Source organism: Haliotis rubra, unplaced genomic scaffold (genome assembly GCF_003918875.1).
Source record: "Haliotis rubra isolate DU_JTF1 unplaced genomic scaffold, ASM391887v1 Scf103, whole genome shotgun sequence".
NCBI lineage: Eukaryota > Metazoa > Mollusca > Gastropoda > Lepetellida > Haliotidae > Haliotis > Haliotis rubra.
The window spans coordinates 1,504,269-1,522,323 of record NW_025764926.1 but is presented as its reverse complement, the minus strand read 5'-3'; the positions used below and the strand labels follow the sequence as shown (position 1 = coordinate 1,522,323).

General features: G+C 39.8%; 1 protein-coding gene across 5 annotated transcripts in view; it reads left to right on the top strand.

The window, feature by feature from the left end:
• LOC124272215 (solute carrier family 12 member 4-like) overlaps positions 1 to 18,055 on the top strand; it is a 180,705-nt gene that overhangs the window by 46,219 nt on the left and 116,431 nt on the right. The window contains exon 1 of one of the 5 annotated variants that reach the window (XM_046707430.1): positions 16,621 to 16,648. The exons of the other annotated variants lie outside the window; for them this stretch is intronic. Within the exon in view, the coding sequence (XP_046563386.1) occupies positions 16,636 to 16,648 (13 nt within the window). The 5' untranslated portion in view covers positions 16,621 to 16,635. Of the gene's footprint in view, positions 1 to 16,620; positions 16,649 to 18,055 lie in introns of those variants that run through there. 5 annotated transcript variants of the gene reach the window in all.

The following is an 18,055-nucleotide window of genomic DNA, read 5'->3' as shown; positions in this document are numbered from 1 at the left end:
CTTTCTGAAAATCACAGGTGAAAGTCATGAATATAACAATATCTTTGAACACAGGAGATGAGGGTAGCCAAGCAGTTAATGTGTTTGCCCAGTCATGCTCAATGCACAGGGTTCAGATCCCAACATGGGTACAATAACTGAGCTCATCAGTTTCACCATTCCTTTCCGAGACCTTGAGAATTACTTTGGCGGTATTAAACTTCACTCACTCACTTATCATTTATTGAACTGCCACAATGGACTTTTGGATAGAGTACCTGCCCAGTGAAAAGAAAGTTGGTGTGCCACCCCCACCCCACTATACTGTGATAAGAAAAGACATAAAAAGATGGTACATCTTGTTGCCTTGCCTGTTGGGGGGATCGAACAATGAATGCTAGGTTTGAAATCATTATATAATGTGTCTACTTGTAGTAATGTTAATTATTTCCTAGATGGGTTAGCACTATAACACTGTCATTAGCTGGATGAGTATACATGGTACAACAGTTGTTTGTTTTATTTGTTTGGATATGACCGCCTCCGTGGTGTAGTGGTTAGAGCGTCCGCCCGGAGAGCAGAAGGTCACGGGTTTGATCCCCGACTGTGTCGTACCAAAAGACGTTAAAATATGGTACTTGTTGGTCCCTGCCTGGCGCTCGGCATAAATGGATACAACAAGGACTGGTCGGCTCAGAGTCAGTATAATGTGTCTGAGTGGGGTATTCATGCTTCACTGCGGCATGGTATCTCAGTGGGCTAGCACTATAAAACCAGCTTCAGTCTGGGCTAGTACAAGCAGCCGCACATACACAAACACACGCATGCACGTCATCATATGAGCGAAATATTCTCAAGCATGACGTTAAACCCAATTAGTGTGAGAATTAAGTTAATGGTTGTTTCTTTAGCTTCTATTACCAGTCTAATAATTTGTTAATTTTTTTGTTTTGTGCCATACTCAGCCATATTCCAGCTATATGACAGCATTTTGAAAATAATCAGGTCTGAACAAGAAGTCCAATGATTGACATCCTGAGCATCAATCTAATCAGTTGGGAAGCAATGACATTCATCGACCAAGTCAGCAGACTTGATTACCTCGACCCTTTTAGTCACCTCTTATGGGGGCGGGGGGGAATATTGCTAAAAGCGGCGTAAAACTAATCTCACTCACTCACCTCTTATGACAAGCATGGGTTGCTGTAGACAAATTCTGACCTGGAGCTTCAAGGGTACCAATCCTATAGGACCCGTGAAGGTCCGGGTTAGAATATTGATCTTCAGTAACCCGTGCTTGTCGTAAGAGGTGACTAATGGGATCGGGTGGTCAGGCTTGCTGACTTGGTTGACACATGTCATCGGTTCCCAATTGCGCAGATCGATGCTCATGCTGTTGATCACAGTATTGTCTGGTCCATACTCGATTATTTACAGACCGCTGCCATATAGCTGGAATATTGCTGAGTGCGGCGTAAAGCTAAACTCACTCACTCACTTACCAATCCTATAGGGTCTGATAGGATGTTTTGATACATTCAATTAAATCACACTACTAAATGACCAAGGTCCCATTTCACAAAGTGACTTTAGCTATGTGACTATCAGAGGTGGGTATAGCTCTGTGACTATCAGAGGTGGGTATTACAGATATTGCCTTCCTTGCTCCATCTTCTGAACTTTGTCTGCATCCATCCAGCTCATCAAAGAGTTCTCCCCAGGTCAGAGCAACATGGTCCTGGGTTTGGGCTGAAATGGTGGAACAGTTTTCATTCTGCTTGATCTAGTAGAGAGCTATGGCTTCACAGGAAGCACTTGTTGTACCGCTTCATTACCTAGATTCAATTCATCGATTTGTGTGCAACAATGCCAAGAGCCATTTTTCCCCTTCCTATTGTCACCCACAAAACACTGCTTTTCTATTCATTGTTTCTTGTGCAAACTTACAGGAAAATATTTCAGGACAAAGGTTCGTGTCACTTTGCCAATTATAAGTTCTTGAACCTTTGAGAAATTAGTTTTTAGTTGTCCATTACAGCAGATGGCCAATCATCGGAGACATGCAAAGAAACAAATTCTGGGATGTTTAATTAAGTTAGATTGTAGTTTCACGCCTTTCAAGATGGTCATGTGACCTTGCCCTTTATTGATTCAGGAAACAGTCTTTTTCAATTATCTAAATGGTGGAGACACTTAAATAGATTTCAGTGTAAAATACCTTCAAATGTTATAAGAAACTTAATCAAAGAATTTCTTTATGACAAACATGTGGTTCGTATTTTGTGAAATTATTTCTCCTACCAACTGATCAGTTTCTGCATATAATTGCATTAACTTTTTATGAATGTGTTTCATTAATCTGAAATATTTGAATTTCAAAGTCTTCCCTGTGGTATAATGCATAATCCGGAGCATGCTGGAGGAAAATTGTTATTGCACTAGCAAGAATTATGAATAGCCATCAATTAGAAGCTGTGTCATAAGGAAAGACATAAAAAGATGGTACTTCTTGTTACCCTGCCTGTTGACATAAAAGGGATCAAACAAGGAATGGATGGCTTGAAATCAGTATATACTGTGTCTGCATGCCGTAATGGTGATTATTACCTGATTGGGTTAGCACTATAAAACTGTCAAAGTTCTCCCAGTAGTATAAATACCAATCTGGAAAACGTGGAAAGAAAATTGTTATGACACAAGCTATAATTATAAATAGCCATCAATTAAGAAGCAGCATAGGTTATCTAATCAAGCAGAAGCCAATTGACACAGAAGGAGTATAAAGAGTTTAGCCTTTGAAAGAATATTGCAGCAATTAAACTTCGTGACAAGGTCCTGTTTCAGCCAGTGAACAAGACCATTCATTTCGTCATGCACACCAACTGTAAAATGTCCATTCCAAGAAATGATTTCTTCATTATCCACCTCTATTCTAGGATATTCTAATGGAAGGCGATAAGTGTGAATACTCTTCACGGAAAGGTAAAAAGATGGTCCAATATTGAGGGTCTCGTGTGATAGATATTTGATGGGTTTGGCAAGATCTCAGTCATGACCTTTCAAATCTAGCAGTTAGAATCGGATGTGGCGGATTCCTAATTATATTAACAGACACAGTTGGGCGATAGTAGGATCTCTGTATATCATCAGAAATTGACTTTCTTGGTGAATTCTGGAACCTGAAATTGGCATCAAAGTATTGGGTGGTGCTTTTCACTTTCTTTCATATTATTGAAAAGATCATTGGAATTATCTCTCGTCAGTGGTGAGCGTATTAGTCTGAATGGAAATTCCCATGTGTGTGTGGAGTTCTTTCTCGAAAGTGTGAATTGTCAGGTATAATTAAAGCTGTCAAATAGGACGAATCAGATATTATGTGGTGTAGAGTTAATATTTGTCCTGTTATTATCATGATAATGATGAATGAGTAAATTACCGTAACATGACGTATTTTGCTGTGAAAAAAACAGTACTGCATGATAGTGTTCTGTTCAGTTCATGCTCGGGTGTTTACATAGTTGAGGTCATACAAATTGTTATTTGACATTTGATCTGGGATGAGTGGATGGCGTTTTATGCTGAGGTCAGCAGTATTTCAGCTGTGTCATGGCAACCTGTGGATAGTAAACCCCGAATATTTTGGGGATTCCAGGATGGAATTTGCCCCTTATAATCTTGGCCATTGAAATGATCTGATGGTCAGATTCAGTGTGTTGATGACTGAATATATGTTGTCATACCCAGATGGCATGCATCCTTGCTCACAATATTAATCACTTGATTGTATGGTCCAGAGTGGGTTGTCATTATGTACAAGCTCTTAGCTGGATCTGATGGAACAGTGTTTGAAGTCAAGAGCAACAGTCACCTCAGTCAAGTTTTTAGCATTATCAGGCTGAACTATGTTTGAATTCAAGAGCAACACACTACCATGCCAAGGCTAAATACCTCTATAAGGCTGAAGAATATTTTAAGTCAAGAGCAACACTCTGCGCTGTGAAGGCTGAGATTGGTCAGACTAAACAATGTTGGAAGAAAATATTTTACCCAAAAACCATTGAAGTAAAGATAAATCACAAAATGGTGTATTTTGCCAACATATGTTAATCTAATTCTCATCATAAAACCAACCCAAATCAAATATAAGATATTTTCATAATAGCACCTAGAAAAGATGTGGTTACCAGCTGTTACAAGGATTCATCAGAGCACGTTAATACCAGTACTTTCTAAGGGGCACAATATGTGAAGCTCATTTCTGGTGTTCCCTACCATGATAAGGCAGGTTAATATCCAACATTCTGATGTGAAAGTCACTAAACTAGGCACAGTCTAAAATCCTATATCAAACACTGTCACTAAATGAGAATTATTAAGCTGTGTGAGAAAGCTTTCGTCTCCCCCTCAGAGAGTAATCAGAGAACAGGCGAACCTATTGCCGGCTTTATACAGCCAAATGTTCTCAAGGAGTGTCGAGTTAAGAGCATTTGCCAATTCCAATTTCCTTCAGTTTAACTAAGAAATGGATTTGCAAAAGTTAAAAATGGTGAAATTCATTTTAGTAATTGTGGCTTTTTGTTGCCATGGTTACCAGTCCTGAGTTTGAATGAGGAAAATAGAGAAAAAATGAAAATCATCGCGAAGTGATCATTTTGAACTTTTTCTTCCAGTGGTGTTTTTCAAATCATTATAAACTGGCCAGTTGTCTCTGTCCATTGGAATGATTTGTCTCAGAGTGGTATTTGCGGACACAATTGTTATGAGAAGAAGAGTTACATGGCAGTGAACTCTACTCTATCCTTCTACACTTAGATTGATTCGTAGTGAGTGAGTGAGTTTAGTTTTATGCCATACTAAGCAATTATTTCAGCTATATGTCGGCGGTTAGTAAATAATCGAGTATGGACCAGATAATACTGTGATCAACAGCATGAGCATCGATCTACGCAATTGGGATACGATGACATGTGTCAACCAAGTCAGCAAGCCTGACCACTTGATCTCATTAGTTGCCTATTATGACAAGCATGGGTTACTTAAGTCCAGTTCTAACCTTGATCTTCATGGGTTATAAGTGTTACATGTCTGACACCTGCATTGCTTCTGCCTGCCTTTAATCTCACAGGAAGACTGACTGACTGACTGAGTTTCGTTTTACGCCGCTTTTAGCAATATTCCAGCAATATCACGGCGGAGGACACCAGAAATGGTTCACAGGAAGATGACAGGCTGGGGAGCAACGGGAATACTGCTTGCTCGCTCACTCACTCACGCGCTTGCTCACTCACTCAGAAGAACAGCATTATTGATATTAGATCAGGTTGTCCAAGGACAAAATCGTTGAATCCTGCTGATTCATTAGCCTCTTAGGCCTCATGTACAAGATTACAAAAATAATTTAGTGGTTTCTTATTCTTCAACACTGGTGATATACCTGCTGAATAAGACTACATAGTCTCTTACTGTTGAATAAATTATTAGTCACTGTTACTTGATGGAGTTTAAATTTGTGGATCTTATTTTCCAACCAAGCCAGCTCAGATATTCGTTACTCAAGATAGAAAGCTTGTGCAATAAGAAGGTATTACTGTATCTAACCTTGTTGACTAAATACATCCTAACACACATGCTACATGTTTTCAGCATCAGTAATAACTACAGAAAATTCATTTTCAACTCAAAATGACTTCAAAGGGAGGTAACTCTGATTACATGTGTTGGGTTTTCATCTTTGGGATAATTGCATCTTTCCTTTACTGCATGTTTGAATCTTGTGGATGGTAGTTTCTGTGTTATTGAATCAGTTTATCTGACGAACACAAACATTGTGATGACACATCAAAGCCTTCAGTTTGATTGCTTTCCCTCCCAACACCTTTTTTACAAAGTGTTTTGTTTGAAGGACACGATGCCTTCATTTATTGAAGTACATGTACTTAAAATTTGTAGAAAGTCAGAAAATGAAATGTTGACACTGCTTGGGTTTGTTTCTTGAGCTCTCAGTATTTTGAGATTGTGTATTATTTACCAAGCCCCACCTAATTAATAAACATGCAAATTTATTGAATCGCACCCAAGTAATATTGTTTAGGTGTGATGTTTCACTTTGCTTTGCATAATGCATGCCACGACACTTTAAGGAATCAGATCGAAAACCACAGACCAAATTAGAAACAAAAACCAATTGCCTTTGTCGGAGTAATGGCTTCTTTTTTTATAGATTCCATTATAGAAATTTTGAGATGTTTCTTTTGACGCTGAATATCACGTCTCACAGTCACTGCCCAGAATTGTGGCAAACCCACAGACCAAATAAAAAAACAAAATTCGATTGTCCAGAGCTGTCATTTAGGCCTTGCTGGTGACGCACAGACATAATTGTATCATTCCGTTTGTTGCTTGTGTCGACTCAAGGACACTTCAGGGACAGAGAAAGTTTCTAAACTCAGACGCTCAATTTGATCATGAGGGTGACGCTAAAGTCGCATGTCATGATTGGGTGAATGGCATGATGAGCTTGAGGTCACATTTATCTAGTTGATGAACTGCAAGCATTTGTTTACTGGAAAGCTTCCATTGGAAGCTGCTGATGCCATGTGTTTCTTCTGGATCTTCAGGATCCTGGGGTTGGGGTAGTCTAGTGGTTAAAGCGTTTGCTCATCTCACCGAGGACCCAGGTTCAATTCCCCACATGAGTACAATGTGTGAAGCCCAATCCTGGTGTCCCCAGGAGTGATATTGCTGGACTATTGCTAAAAGAAGCATACAACTGAACTCACTCAGCTACTCATGATCTTAGGCTTGCTTTGTGGTGACAGGACAGACTATATCCATTTGTGGAGGAATGTCAGAGATTACTTCATTCTGTCTCTCTGGTAATTCTAGGAGTTACTCTCCTTGTAATCATGGGTTGTGGTCATGTGGGGATAACATGATAAAACAGATCTGTACCTGATGTCTGTCTTCCTGTGCAGTTTGTGTTACTCAATGGGTGTTGTACTTCCGATTTGTCTGTAACACAATGAGTGTTGTACCTGATGTCTGTTCTTCCTGTGCAGATTGTGTTACTCAATGTTTTACCTCCGATTTGTCTGTAACACAATGAGTGTTGTACCTCAGGTCGGTCTTCCTGTGCAGATTGTGTTACCCAATGGGTGTTTTACCTCAGATTTGTCTGTATCACAATGAGTGTTGTACCTCAGGTCGGTCTTCCTGTGCAGATTGTGTTACTCAATGGGTGTTTTACCTCCGATTTGTCTGTAACACAATGAGTGTTGTACCTCAGGTCGGTGTTCCTGTGCAGATTGTGTTACTCAATGGGTGTTTTACCTTGTGTACAGAGTCTTCCTGTGCAGATTCTGTGACACAGCAAGTTTTATGCATGATTTCTATCTTCCTGTGCTGTTTTGTGACACAATGGTTGTTGTACCTGATGTGTCTGTCTTCCTGTGCTGATTATGTGTTGACTGTGACACAATGGTTGTTGTACCTGATGTCTGTCTTCCTGTGCTGATTGTGTGACACAGTGGTTGTTGTACCTCAGCTCTGTCTGGTCTTCCTGTGCAGATTGTGTTACTCAATGGGTGTTTTACCTCATGTCGGTCTTCCTGTGCTGATTGTGTGACACAATTGTTGTTACAATGATGTCTGATTTGTGCTGTGACACAATGAGTGTTGTACCTCAGGTCTGTCTTCCTGTGCAGATTGTGTTACACAATGGGTGTTTTACCTGATGTCTGTCTTCCTGTGCTGATTGTGTTACTCAATGGGTGTGATTTACCTCAGATTTGTCTGTAACACAATGGTTTGTTGTACATGATGTCTGTCTTCCTGTGCTGATTGTGTTACTCAATGGGTGTTTTACCTCAGATTTGTCTGTAACACAATGAGTGTTGTACCTCAGGTCGGTCTTCCTGTGCAGATTGTGTTACTCAATGGGTGTTTTACCTCATGTCGGTCTTCCTGTGCTGATTGTGTTACTCAATGGGTGTTTTACCTCAGATTTGTCTGTAACACAATGAGTGTTGTACCTCAGGTCGGTCTTCCTGTGCTGATTGTGTTACTCAATGGGTGTTTTACCTCAGATTTGTCTGTAACACAATGAGTGTTGTACCTCAGGTCGGTGTTCCTGTGCAGATTGTGTTACTCAATGGGTGTTTTACCTCATGTCGGTCTTCCTGTGCTGATTGTGTTACTCAATGGGTGTTTTACCTCAGATTTGTCTGTAACACAATGAGTGTTTTACCTCAGGTCGGTCTTCCTGTGCAGATTGTGTTACTCAATGGGTGTTTTACCTGATGTCTGTCTTTGTCTGTAACACAATGGAGTGTTGTCTACCTCAGGTCGGTGTTCCTGTGCAGATTGTGTTACTCAATGGGTGTTTTACCTCATGTCGGTCTTCCTGTGCTGATTGTGTTACCCAATGGGTGTTTTACCTCAGATTTGTCTGTAACACAATGAGTGTTTTACCTCAGGTCGGTCTTCCTGTGCAGATTGTGTTACTCAATGGGTGTTTTACCTGATGTCTGTCTTGTGTACAGACTCATACCTGATGTCTTCCTGTGCAGATTCTGTGACACAGCAAGTTTTATGCATGATTTCTATCTTCCTGTGCTGATTGTGTGACACAATGGTTGTTGTACCTGATGTCTGTCTTCCTGTGCTGTTTGTGTGACACAATGGTTGTTGTACCTGATGTCTGTCTTCCTGTGCTGATTGTGTGACACAGTGGTTGTTGTACCTGATGTCTGTCTTCCTGTGCTGTTTGTATGACACAATGGTTGTTGTACCTGATGTCTGTCTTCCTGTGCTGATTGTGTGACACAATGGTTGTTGTTCCTGATTTCTGTCTTCCTGTGCTGTTTGTGTGACACAATGGTTGTTGTACCTGATGTCTGTCTTCCTGTGCTGATTGTGTGACACAATGGTTGTTGTACCTGATTTCTGTCTTCCTGTGCTGATTGTGTGACACAATGGTTGTTGTACCTGATGTCTGTCTTCCTGTGCTGATTGTGTGACACAATGGTTGTTGTTCCTGATGTCTGTCTGGAACTGGATCCTGCTGTACCTCAGGCCTGACGTAATGTTGCTCTGTCATATAGCTTGCATACAGCTACCACATACACTCTTGCCGCTGTAAAACCTCTCAAAACCTCTTTGCAGTGTCTTTCTATTCTCACAATTGACTGAAATTGTTCTTTGGAGGTATCAAAAAGTACCATTCAGTCTAATCTCTTCTCAAGGAACATCAAAGTAAACATCAGTATTAAAAAGCCACCAATCCAAAAAAGAACAAATCAACAGATTGACAACAAATTAAACAAATGTGTAAAAGATGAAGCACAGCCTTCAAAGCAATGATAATGTCTCTATCATTTGCCTGGAGCCTCGCAATGGCCCATTTGACTCGTGAAAGACACTATCCCTTTAATAATCTGAAAATTGAAGAGACCAATTTTGAAAATAAACCCACTGGGCATACTCCTCACACTGCATGCCTGGCTAACATGATTGACCCTGGCTTCTTACAGGGTCTTTAGATTAACTTCTATAGGCCCCAAAGCAGAATCAACAGGGGCCGAAATAGACCCATTTTGCAATCAATAAATCGTATTCTGATAATGCTATATATCCTTGGCAGGCAGTTGGAATATCTTGGCATTTTTGGTATATACAAGCATTAAAAGTTCAATGCTGTGCTTTATGATGTTTGGAGTTGTCCAGTGGGATTGTTCTCACTGGTCTGTGTGATACGAGATTAACTTAGAGACAGCGCATGAGCTCCGCACAGACTGATGACTTCAACAGACAGTTTCTATATGGATATGAAAACACAACCCTCCTGTAGACATGTGTGCCATTTTGGTGATTGTGTTCTAATCTTTACATGGACCTTTTGTTGGGTTTGTTATTTATCTGAAAATGATGTCCCATGGCCTGTTACTGGAGGAAGAGAGTACACATGGTCTACTGCGCTGTTTACCAGAGATGATCTATGTCTGTGTACTTCAACCCTATGATTGGTTTCCATCGTCATCAGACAATGCCCAGACTTGCATCCACTTTATCAATTTGAGAGTGATCTTTGTTGCTATAACTTGGCAAGTTCTTGCAAAAGTTTCATTTGTAGTGATTGATGTTTGCTTATATCCTTTCTCCTGTATCAGTATGTACAAAATCCATCATGTCCAGGGAAAGGACATTTTATGTTGGTTGCACATATATATATGCCACCTTATATCTTTTATGATATTTGCAGTTCATTGTCTAAGACCAGCATTCTTTGAGTCGGCTAGAAAGTTTTGACCATGAGTTCAAATCCTAAGGTTGGCAAGGCTATGATCCTTGGTTTATGTGCACCAAACCAAGCATGAGTGAGTGAGGTCAGTTTTATGCCGCTTTAGCAATATTCCTGCAATATCACTGTGGAGGACACCAGAAATAGGCTTCACACATTGTACCCTTGTGGGGAATCGAACCCTGGTCTTCGGCATGACCAGCGAACGGTTTAACCACTGGGCCACCGCCCAAACCAAGCATGAGTTGACCAAAGTGGCAAATATGTAAGAGCTGCTACATCACTTCTGGTCATCATCTTACACGTAATACTGGACAGAGTTGACCAAGTTCCACTATGAATCAGTCATGGAGAATTTGGTCATAGGATAGCAGAACTAGTTTCAACATTTCAACATTCCTTTTGAGGAAAATGTTTTAAAGTGTTTGTTATCATTCTAAAGTATATGTGAAAAGCACATTCCACAGATATTTATTGACTATGGTACACTCTCGTGTTTCAGTTGTAAACCATGGCGCCATTTAGCAGACATGGTATTCCATCATTATTTCATGCTTATTTCTGCTGGGTAATTTTTACATGACTGAAATCAGAAAAAAGCTAGTACAGTCAGAAGCTAGCCTAACTCACTCATCCACAAGCTCACCATTATGTTCAATGTTTTACAAGAATCGGATGCATAGAATCGTTCATTTGACAGCAGTACAACTTTCAACATTTTGACAATTTCGTCTGAGGAAACGTTTTATAGCGTTTATCATTCTGAAGTGTATCTGAAAAGCACATTACACAGACATTGATTGATTGTGGGAAATACTTGAATACATATTCTTGCAGTTGCTCAGTGGTGAGTTCCTGTTATGGATCTCTTGGGGATGCCATATTCTTGAATGGCAAACTGATTGCTCAAACATATTTTTAACAATATATGCGTATGATCCTGGGGAAAAGGAGAATGAATATAGTAAATATTTTAAAGTTTTGGATGTAATGAATTGCTGCAAAAGTCAGGACACTGTCTTACAGGCTGGAGTTATTTATTATATTGCATTTCACACAAAGCCTCATTAAAATAGAAATGTTAACAGGGGCTGAATTGACCAACCCAACATGTTACACAGTATTGATACTAGTTTAAGTACTATATTGCTTTCTTGTTTTGCTCTTTCAGATTTTGTAGGTACGGTCATCTATCAAGTAAAGATAGACAGTGGTCTGGCTACCAAGGATATCTGCTTGAATTATAGGGTTAAGTGTTGTGTATTTTGGTACTTATCAGATATTCTTGAGTGTGACAATGTCCGTCCCACTTTTCACTGTGTACAGAATCCAATACAGTATATCATTTCCAATGAGAAGTAAATAAAAGCAAGATAAAATTCCTATTTTGAAAACCATAAAATCTAATATACAGCATAGTCCTTGTAGCATGCCCAGTATGTGCTACTTGATACTCATTCAGCCTGCTGGCCCAGTTGTCTAAGGTGCCATGATTTGCTGTACAGAGTAGCATCCCTTGAGATTGCTGGAAACACAAAAATATAGGTTCAAATCCTGGAGGGCAGTGGGGTAGCCTAGTGGTTAAGGCATTCACTCATCACGCTGAAGACCCAGGTTTGATTCCCCACATGGGTACAATGTGTGAAGCCCATTTCTGGTGTCTCCGCAGTGATATTGCTGGAATATTGCTAAAAGTAGCATAAAACCCAGCTCACTCACCCAAATCGTGGATCACCCAATGTTTCTAGGACACCTGCATCACTTGGGGCTTTCTTCCCAGATTAAGCTCACATCTGATGCTAAGATTGGAATACCGTTAAAAGCAATTGTTAAAAGCTGCATTAAACAGAAATCACTCATGAACTCACAAACTCAGCGTTAACCCAGAAATCTTTATGAGGATTTTTGCTGGAATCAGGGAATCTCTATCCTTTTCAGAAGAGCTGATAAATCAGTATCAGGTTGTAATGTTTGATTGTGTCATTGTACTCAACTATGTTCGTGTTGTTGCCAACCACTGATGTATCAGGCCCAGACTTAATGATTGATAAGCTGACGTTATATAGATACACTGTTGCTTATTCCAGTCCCAGGATTCCAGAAAGCAACATCCACTCACCTTTCAGGCAGTGGGTACTAGCGGTTAAAGTGTTCACCCTTTATGAAAGTCTCGGTTCAGATCTTACATGGATTCTGTAGAGAAAAAACAATTTGGATGTTGATGGAATATTGACAAAAGCCACAAAAAAGGACCTCTCAGTCATTGTCTTCTCAAGGTTATATTAACAGAGTTGAGAGGTTTTAATGACACATCAGAAAGATATAAACCAATATGCCTTTGAACATGGATGATATCCACAACTACAAACAATAAATTTTACTTCAAAATAGAATGTAATTGTCAAAAAAGTAAGTTGTGTTCCAGGAATGTGTTTAAAGATTTGTAGGGACATGGCACTATGGCTTCAAATACAATACCATGTGATGCCGAAACAGAAGGTGCTCCCTTCATGGGAACATGCTGATTCAGCAACACCAACTGGAATGGCGGTGGATAAATATTCCTAATGTTTCCCGGCTTGACACACTGTCAGGTGTCAATTTAATTTACAGCCTGAATTATGAATTTTATTCCGAGGCCAAAATCAATATTGTTTTACCAATATTTCAACAAAGACACTGTTTCAGTTGTTCTTAGCGTAAATAAAGGATTGCAGTTCCTGTGGACCATGTGTTTAGCAACAGCCTTTTTGCCATCTACTCATCACATTGCTTCAATATCAGACACCAGAAGGAATCGAACATTTGGCTTTCTTGAATCATTCATGACTTGGTGCAACTGCACTGTATTCACTAGGGACATGGTGGTCCAGTTGTTAGGAACATATGATTGCGGGCTCAAATACTGCTTCACTTGTGTTTCTAGTACCGTATATTACCGTAGATAAGCCGATCTCATAGATAAACCGACCCCCTAACTTGACCCTTACAATCGATATCAAAATGGTATGTTTCGTGCATAAGCCAACCTCCCGCGATGGGGTCCTAATCACGCCAAACAGACAACTGGCAGTTACTGATAATTTTAACTTCGGTCCACATTATTCACAGAAATCATAATCATATTGCATCTACTCATGCCTCGAAATGAAGTGTAGTTGACAGAAAATGGATACGTATATATATTTTTTTCGCTAAATGTCATATTTATTATTTTTATATCTACGGTAATATACAGTATACCAGCACTCATGCGCTTCACCAAAGTGGTAAACATCCCAGGCCTACATCACTTCAGGCTCCTTAAAAATTATTGGGGTGGTAGGGTAGCTTGGTGGGTAAAGCGTTTGCTCGTCATGTCAAATCCCATGCACGATTTCCCACATGGGTACAATGTGTGACACCACACTGATTTACTCAAACATTATGCTGACACTCTGCGATATAACTGGAATATACTGGTAAAAGCTTTGTTAATCATCAACGATTGTGGTTTATCATAATATGATGTGACTGTGTGTGACACAGCTGTGCTACCCACCAGTGTTATTTAATGATAAGGAGTGCTCCTCTTGATTCAACAGGTGCTTTCAGTGAAGTGTTCAGTAGCCAAGTGGGTAAGGCATCTGCCCTGTACACAAGGAACTGGGTTTGATCCCCTTGCCGACAGGATGCTGGATGATTGTAAGACATACAGTCAGGCATGATCCTTACTCTTTATCGGATGACCGAGATTCTTCACTGAGTCGGTTTTGGAATATGATTTGAAAGAAAAAGGAATCAGAAAAAATAGATTGAGGGCCAACTCTTTTTCATAATTTCTTGAAACCGCCTCTGTGGTGTAGTGGTTAGAGCGTCCGCCCAGAGAGCGGAAGGTCGTGGGATTTGATCCCTGACCGCATCATACCAAAAGACGTTAAAATATGGTACTTGTTGGTCCCTGCCTGGCGCTCGGCATTAATGGGTACAACAAGGACTGGTCAGCTCGGAGTCAGTATAGTGTGTCTGAGTGGGGTATTCATGCTTCACTGCGGCATGGTATCTCAGTGGGCTAGCACTATAAAACCAGTTTAAGTCTGGGCTAGTACAAGCAGCCGCACATACACATACACACACATGCATGTCGTCATTTGAGCGAAATATTCTCAAGCACAACGTTAAACCCAATTTCACCTCACCTCACCTCATAATTTCTTGTTCTTCCACGAATGAGTGCGTGAGTGAGTTTTGACCACTAGACTACCCCGACGTCCCTTCCAGGAATGTGTTAGCAGTTGTTATGGTCACTTGAACAAGATAATGAGTTAAGTTAAACTCTGCTGGGAAACGTTTGTGAGGAAAGCTTGGAGTGATGCACATAACCAGGCCAACCAGGATTCATAGGTTTCTGGTGTGCCAGGGATGTAAGCGCAGAATTGCTGCACCATAAACCACTGGGCAACGTGTCATTTGAAGCATGACCATAAACCACTACAAATGTACAAACTGGCCACCATTCTAACATCACTACCATTCAATGTTTCTTGATTTTCACTGCATATATTTGTTGCTGTATGTAATAAATGGCCATTTTTTTAAAGAAGATGATGCAGTACCGATTAAGTACTTTTAAATGGAAGATGTGACATAGTTCTTGTATGGTAGTGAATGCATTTCACAAAGCTATCGTAGCACCATGAAGCTTGTACCTCCTATACTGTAACATGGATGTATGACAGACGTATCACTACGGTAGCTTACTGAAACAGGCCCAGGTTGACAGAACTTGACATTCCTTTGTATGAGGTTACAAAACTCACCCATAGACAAATGTTTCATCTGAGACTACTTCTGCCACAGTGTCCACACCTTGTACCTCTCCATAGAATCAGTGGTTGAACATTGCTAACAATTAGGTCTTGCAAGTTAACATGGTACAGAAGCTTGGATTCTAAGATGGCAGCAGGGGCAAGATGTGTTTAACTAAGGATTGCACCCAAATCGTGAATAAGTAATCGACACTGAAGTTCAATGGATAATTAACGAAGTGTTCTGAACTGTGTCCAAGCAACTTTGTGACCAATGCAGTTGTACAATTCATTCCATCGATGTATGTGGCTATGTTTATATCACTCACAGCAGGACAACAGAACTAAATATTTTCTATAAGCGATGATGTAAATCTGCAAAAATCTGCATGCTCAGCATATTAAAATTTTAAATGTTAGAAAACAGTGTTTAGTCAAAGCATTGGTGATGTCATCATCAATACCAGCGTTTTTCTAAACCAGTGAAGATCCATGTTAGAACTGGTCTTTATCAAGTCATAAGAGGCAACTAACGGGATCGGGTGGTCAGGCTCTCTGACTTGGTTGACACGTCATTGTATCCATATTGCTGGATTGATGCTCATGCTATTGATCACTGGGTTGTCTGGTCCAGACTCGATTATTTACAGACCGCCGGCATATAGCTGGAATATTGCTGAGTGCGGCATTAAACTAAACTCACTAACTCTAAACCTGTCTTACATCAGAGATGTATGGTGCTATGGTTAAGGAGATATAAAAGAATCCTCCATTCTGGAACATCTGACAGCTTGTTAAAAGTTCTGGAAAATCAGATTCTGTTCCTTCACTTTTTTTAAATGAAAACGATGATCAACCAACCATGTTTTCTGACATAAGGAAAGCTGAAATGTTAAATATTTTTCTTCTGCATGTAATGCAAATACAAAGGTCACCCTACCTTACTTTGAACTCAATTACAATTACGGAAATCATATATCTGAGGCATGTAAAGAGGCATGTGGACCAGACTGAATAAACATCAAGTTATTGAAATATATTGCAGATTCAATCAGAAAACCACTTTGCCTATTGTTAAAAATTCACTGTCAGGTGGTCTGTATCCCTCCATGTTGAAAGAGACTCTGTGTTTTGAGTATTCAATTTAAGCACTGTCAAAATATGAATCGTCATTACCTTGGATTCTTGACAAGCATGAAATCGTTGTGGACAAATGCTCCTCCAACTCTGCTCTTGACGTGAAAACATTAACTTGCAAATTGACGTGACAAGAAGATATTGTTTGAGATAAATGACACGTTTGAGATGAGTAGAAGGACTACTGTGACATCCTTTCCTTGTCAGCGGCGGAATGCGTTCGACGTAATCAGGTAAACACTTGTATGAAAGGTTGATCACTATAGGGGTATGACGCAGACACTGATGAAGATGCCGTGATTGTGCAAGCCTCCAGCCGATTATGTTGCTTTTTGTGAAATGAATAGCAGCAAGGATGTTAGATCTGTGCATGACGATAACCCCGATGTATTTCTCAGAGGGAATATCTATGGCACTCATGGCCCTAAATACTATATGCTTGAAGAAGGTAAGCTATGTCAGTGGAACTGGTTTGCTTGACGACAGATGGCACTGAGACACTTGTCATTAAAGTTGCCTTACTTCACCTAACAGAGTTGCACCCCTTTTCCATGCCAGGATCATGTGTTCGATTTGTGCTGCGTATGGTTCAGTTCATCAGCATTGTACCCATGTTGTGGATTTCACCAAAGTGGTAAACATCGCTTTAGGCAAGGTCACATGAAATACTGTTAAAAACAGGATTGAACCCAACTTGCTCACTCGTAAGGTAATTTACAATGAAGGTGAGAAAACATTGTTTTATGCTGCAGTTCTAACATTCCAGCTATATCCTCGCAGCCTGAAAATATTCGATTCTCTATGCCATACAAACCAGTTTTTGAGAATATGAGCAGATGTCAACAGTGTTGAGGCAAAATGTCAGTCAGCCAGGCCACAGACATTGTGCCCAGTTAATCCTCTTTTAATGACTCGTATTGGGTACCAGGAACTTTAATGAATGTTTCACCTACATGGTGAAAATATTTAACTGCAAATATGTCTCTGTTAGTGTGAGCTGGAATACTCAGGATCATTTGTTTGTAAAATATGTCAATTTACTGTTGAAGCTGGAAAGTGTAATGCATAAAAGTAACTTGTATATTGAATACAATAATGAATGTGTATTTGTTTGATAACATGATGGTTGTTTCGTATAAGATTTTACATCTTTGCATGTGTATATTCCTGTGTTATATCTGAGACAGTAATGAAGAAGCCACATGGCTGGAGTACTGGCTCCTCACCCAAAGGTCTGGGTTTGGTTCTCCTCATGTCATCAAGGAACTGGGGATGGCTACTGTGTGTTAAAAGCTTTGAACCTTTTCTAATGAGGATTTTTCTTAAATGTTTAGTATTTAGTATAATTAAATTAAAATAGAAGGTGTTAGAGTGAATTTTAGATCAAGATACATACTTATAAACTACTGTCCATAGGACACAGTTTACTATAGAGTCATATCATGCAAGCATTTGACATGCACACAGTTCAGCATTAAAATATTATTTGTAGTTTTTAACTTATTTAATGTCTGATCTACAAGGATAGATTGTGTAGTTACATGAATATCATATCTCTTTTAATCGATAAAAACAGTAGCCAGTACATGTTCCCTCAATTTCTACAACCTGTAGGTGAGGTCACCAAGTGTTATGATTTAATGAAATCAGGTGGCAAAGAAGCGACATTATATTTGTTTAAACAACACTTCACGACCAGTCCAATCAACTTTACTGCAAACAATATGACAAATATCACAAAAAGGGTATTGCTTCTCTTTTTATTTGATGCATGATGCCGTATCTTTGACAATTTGACATTTAGTCTGACTCTCAGCGATACTGTTTCATATGGGCAGTCGATTGTCTTAAATTA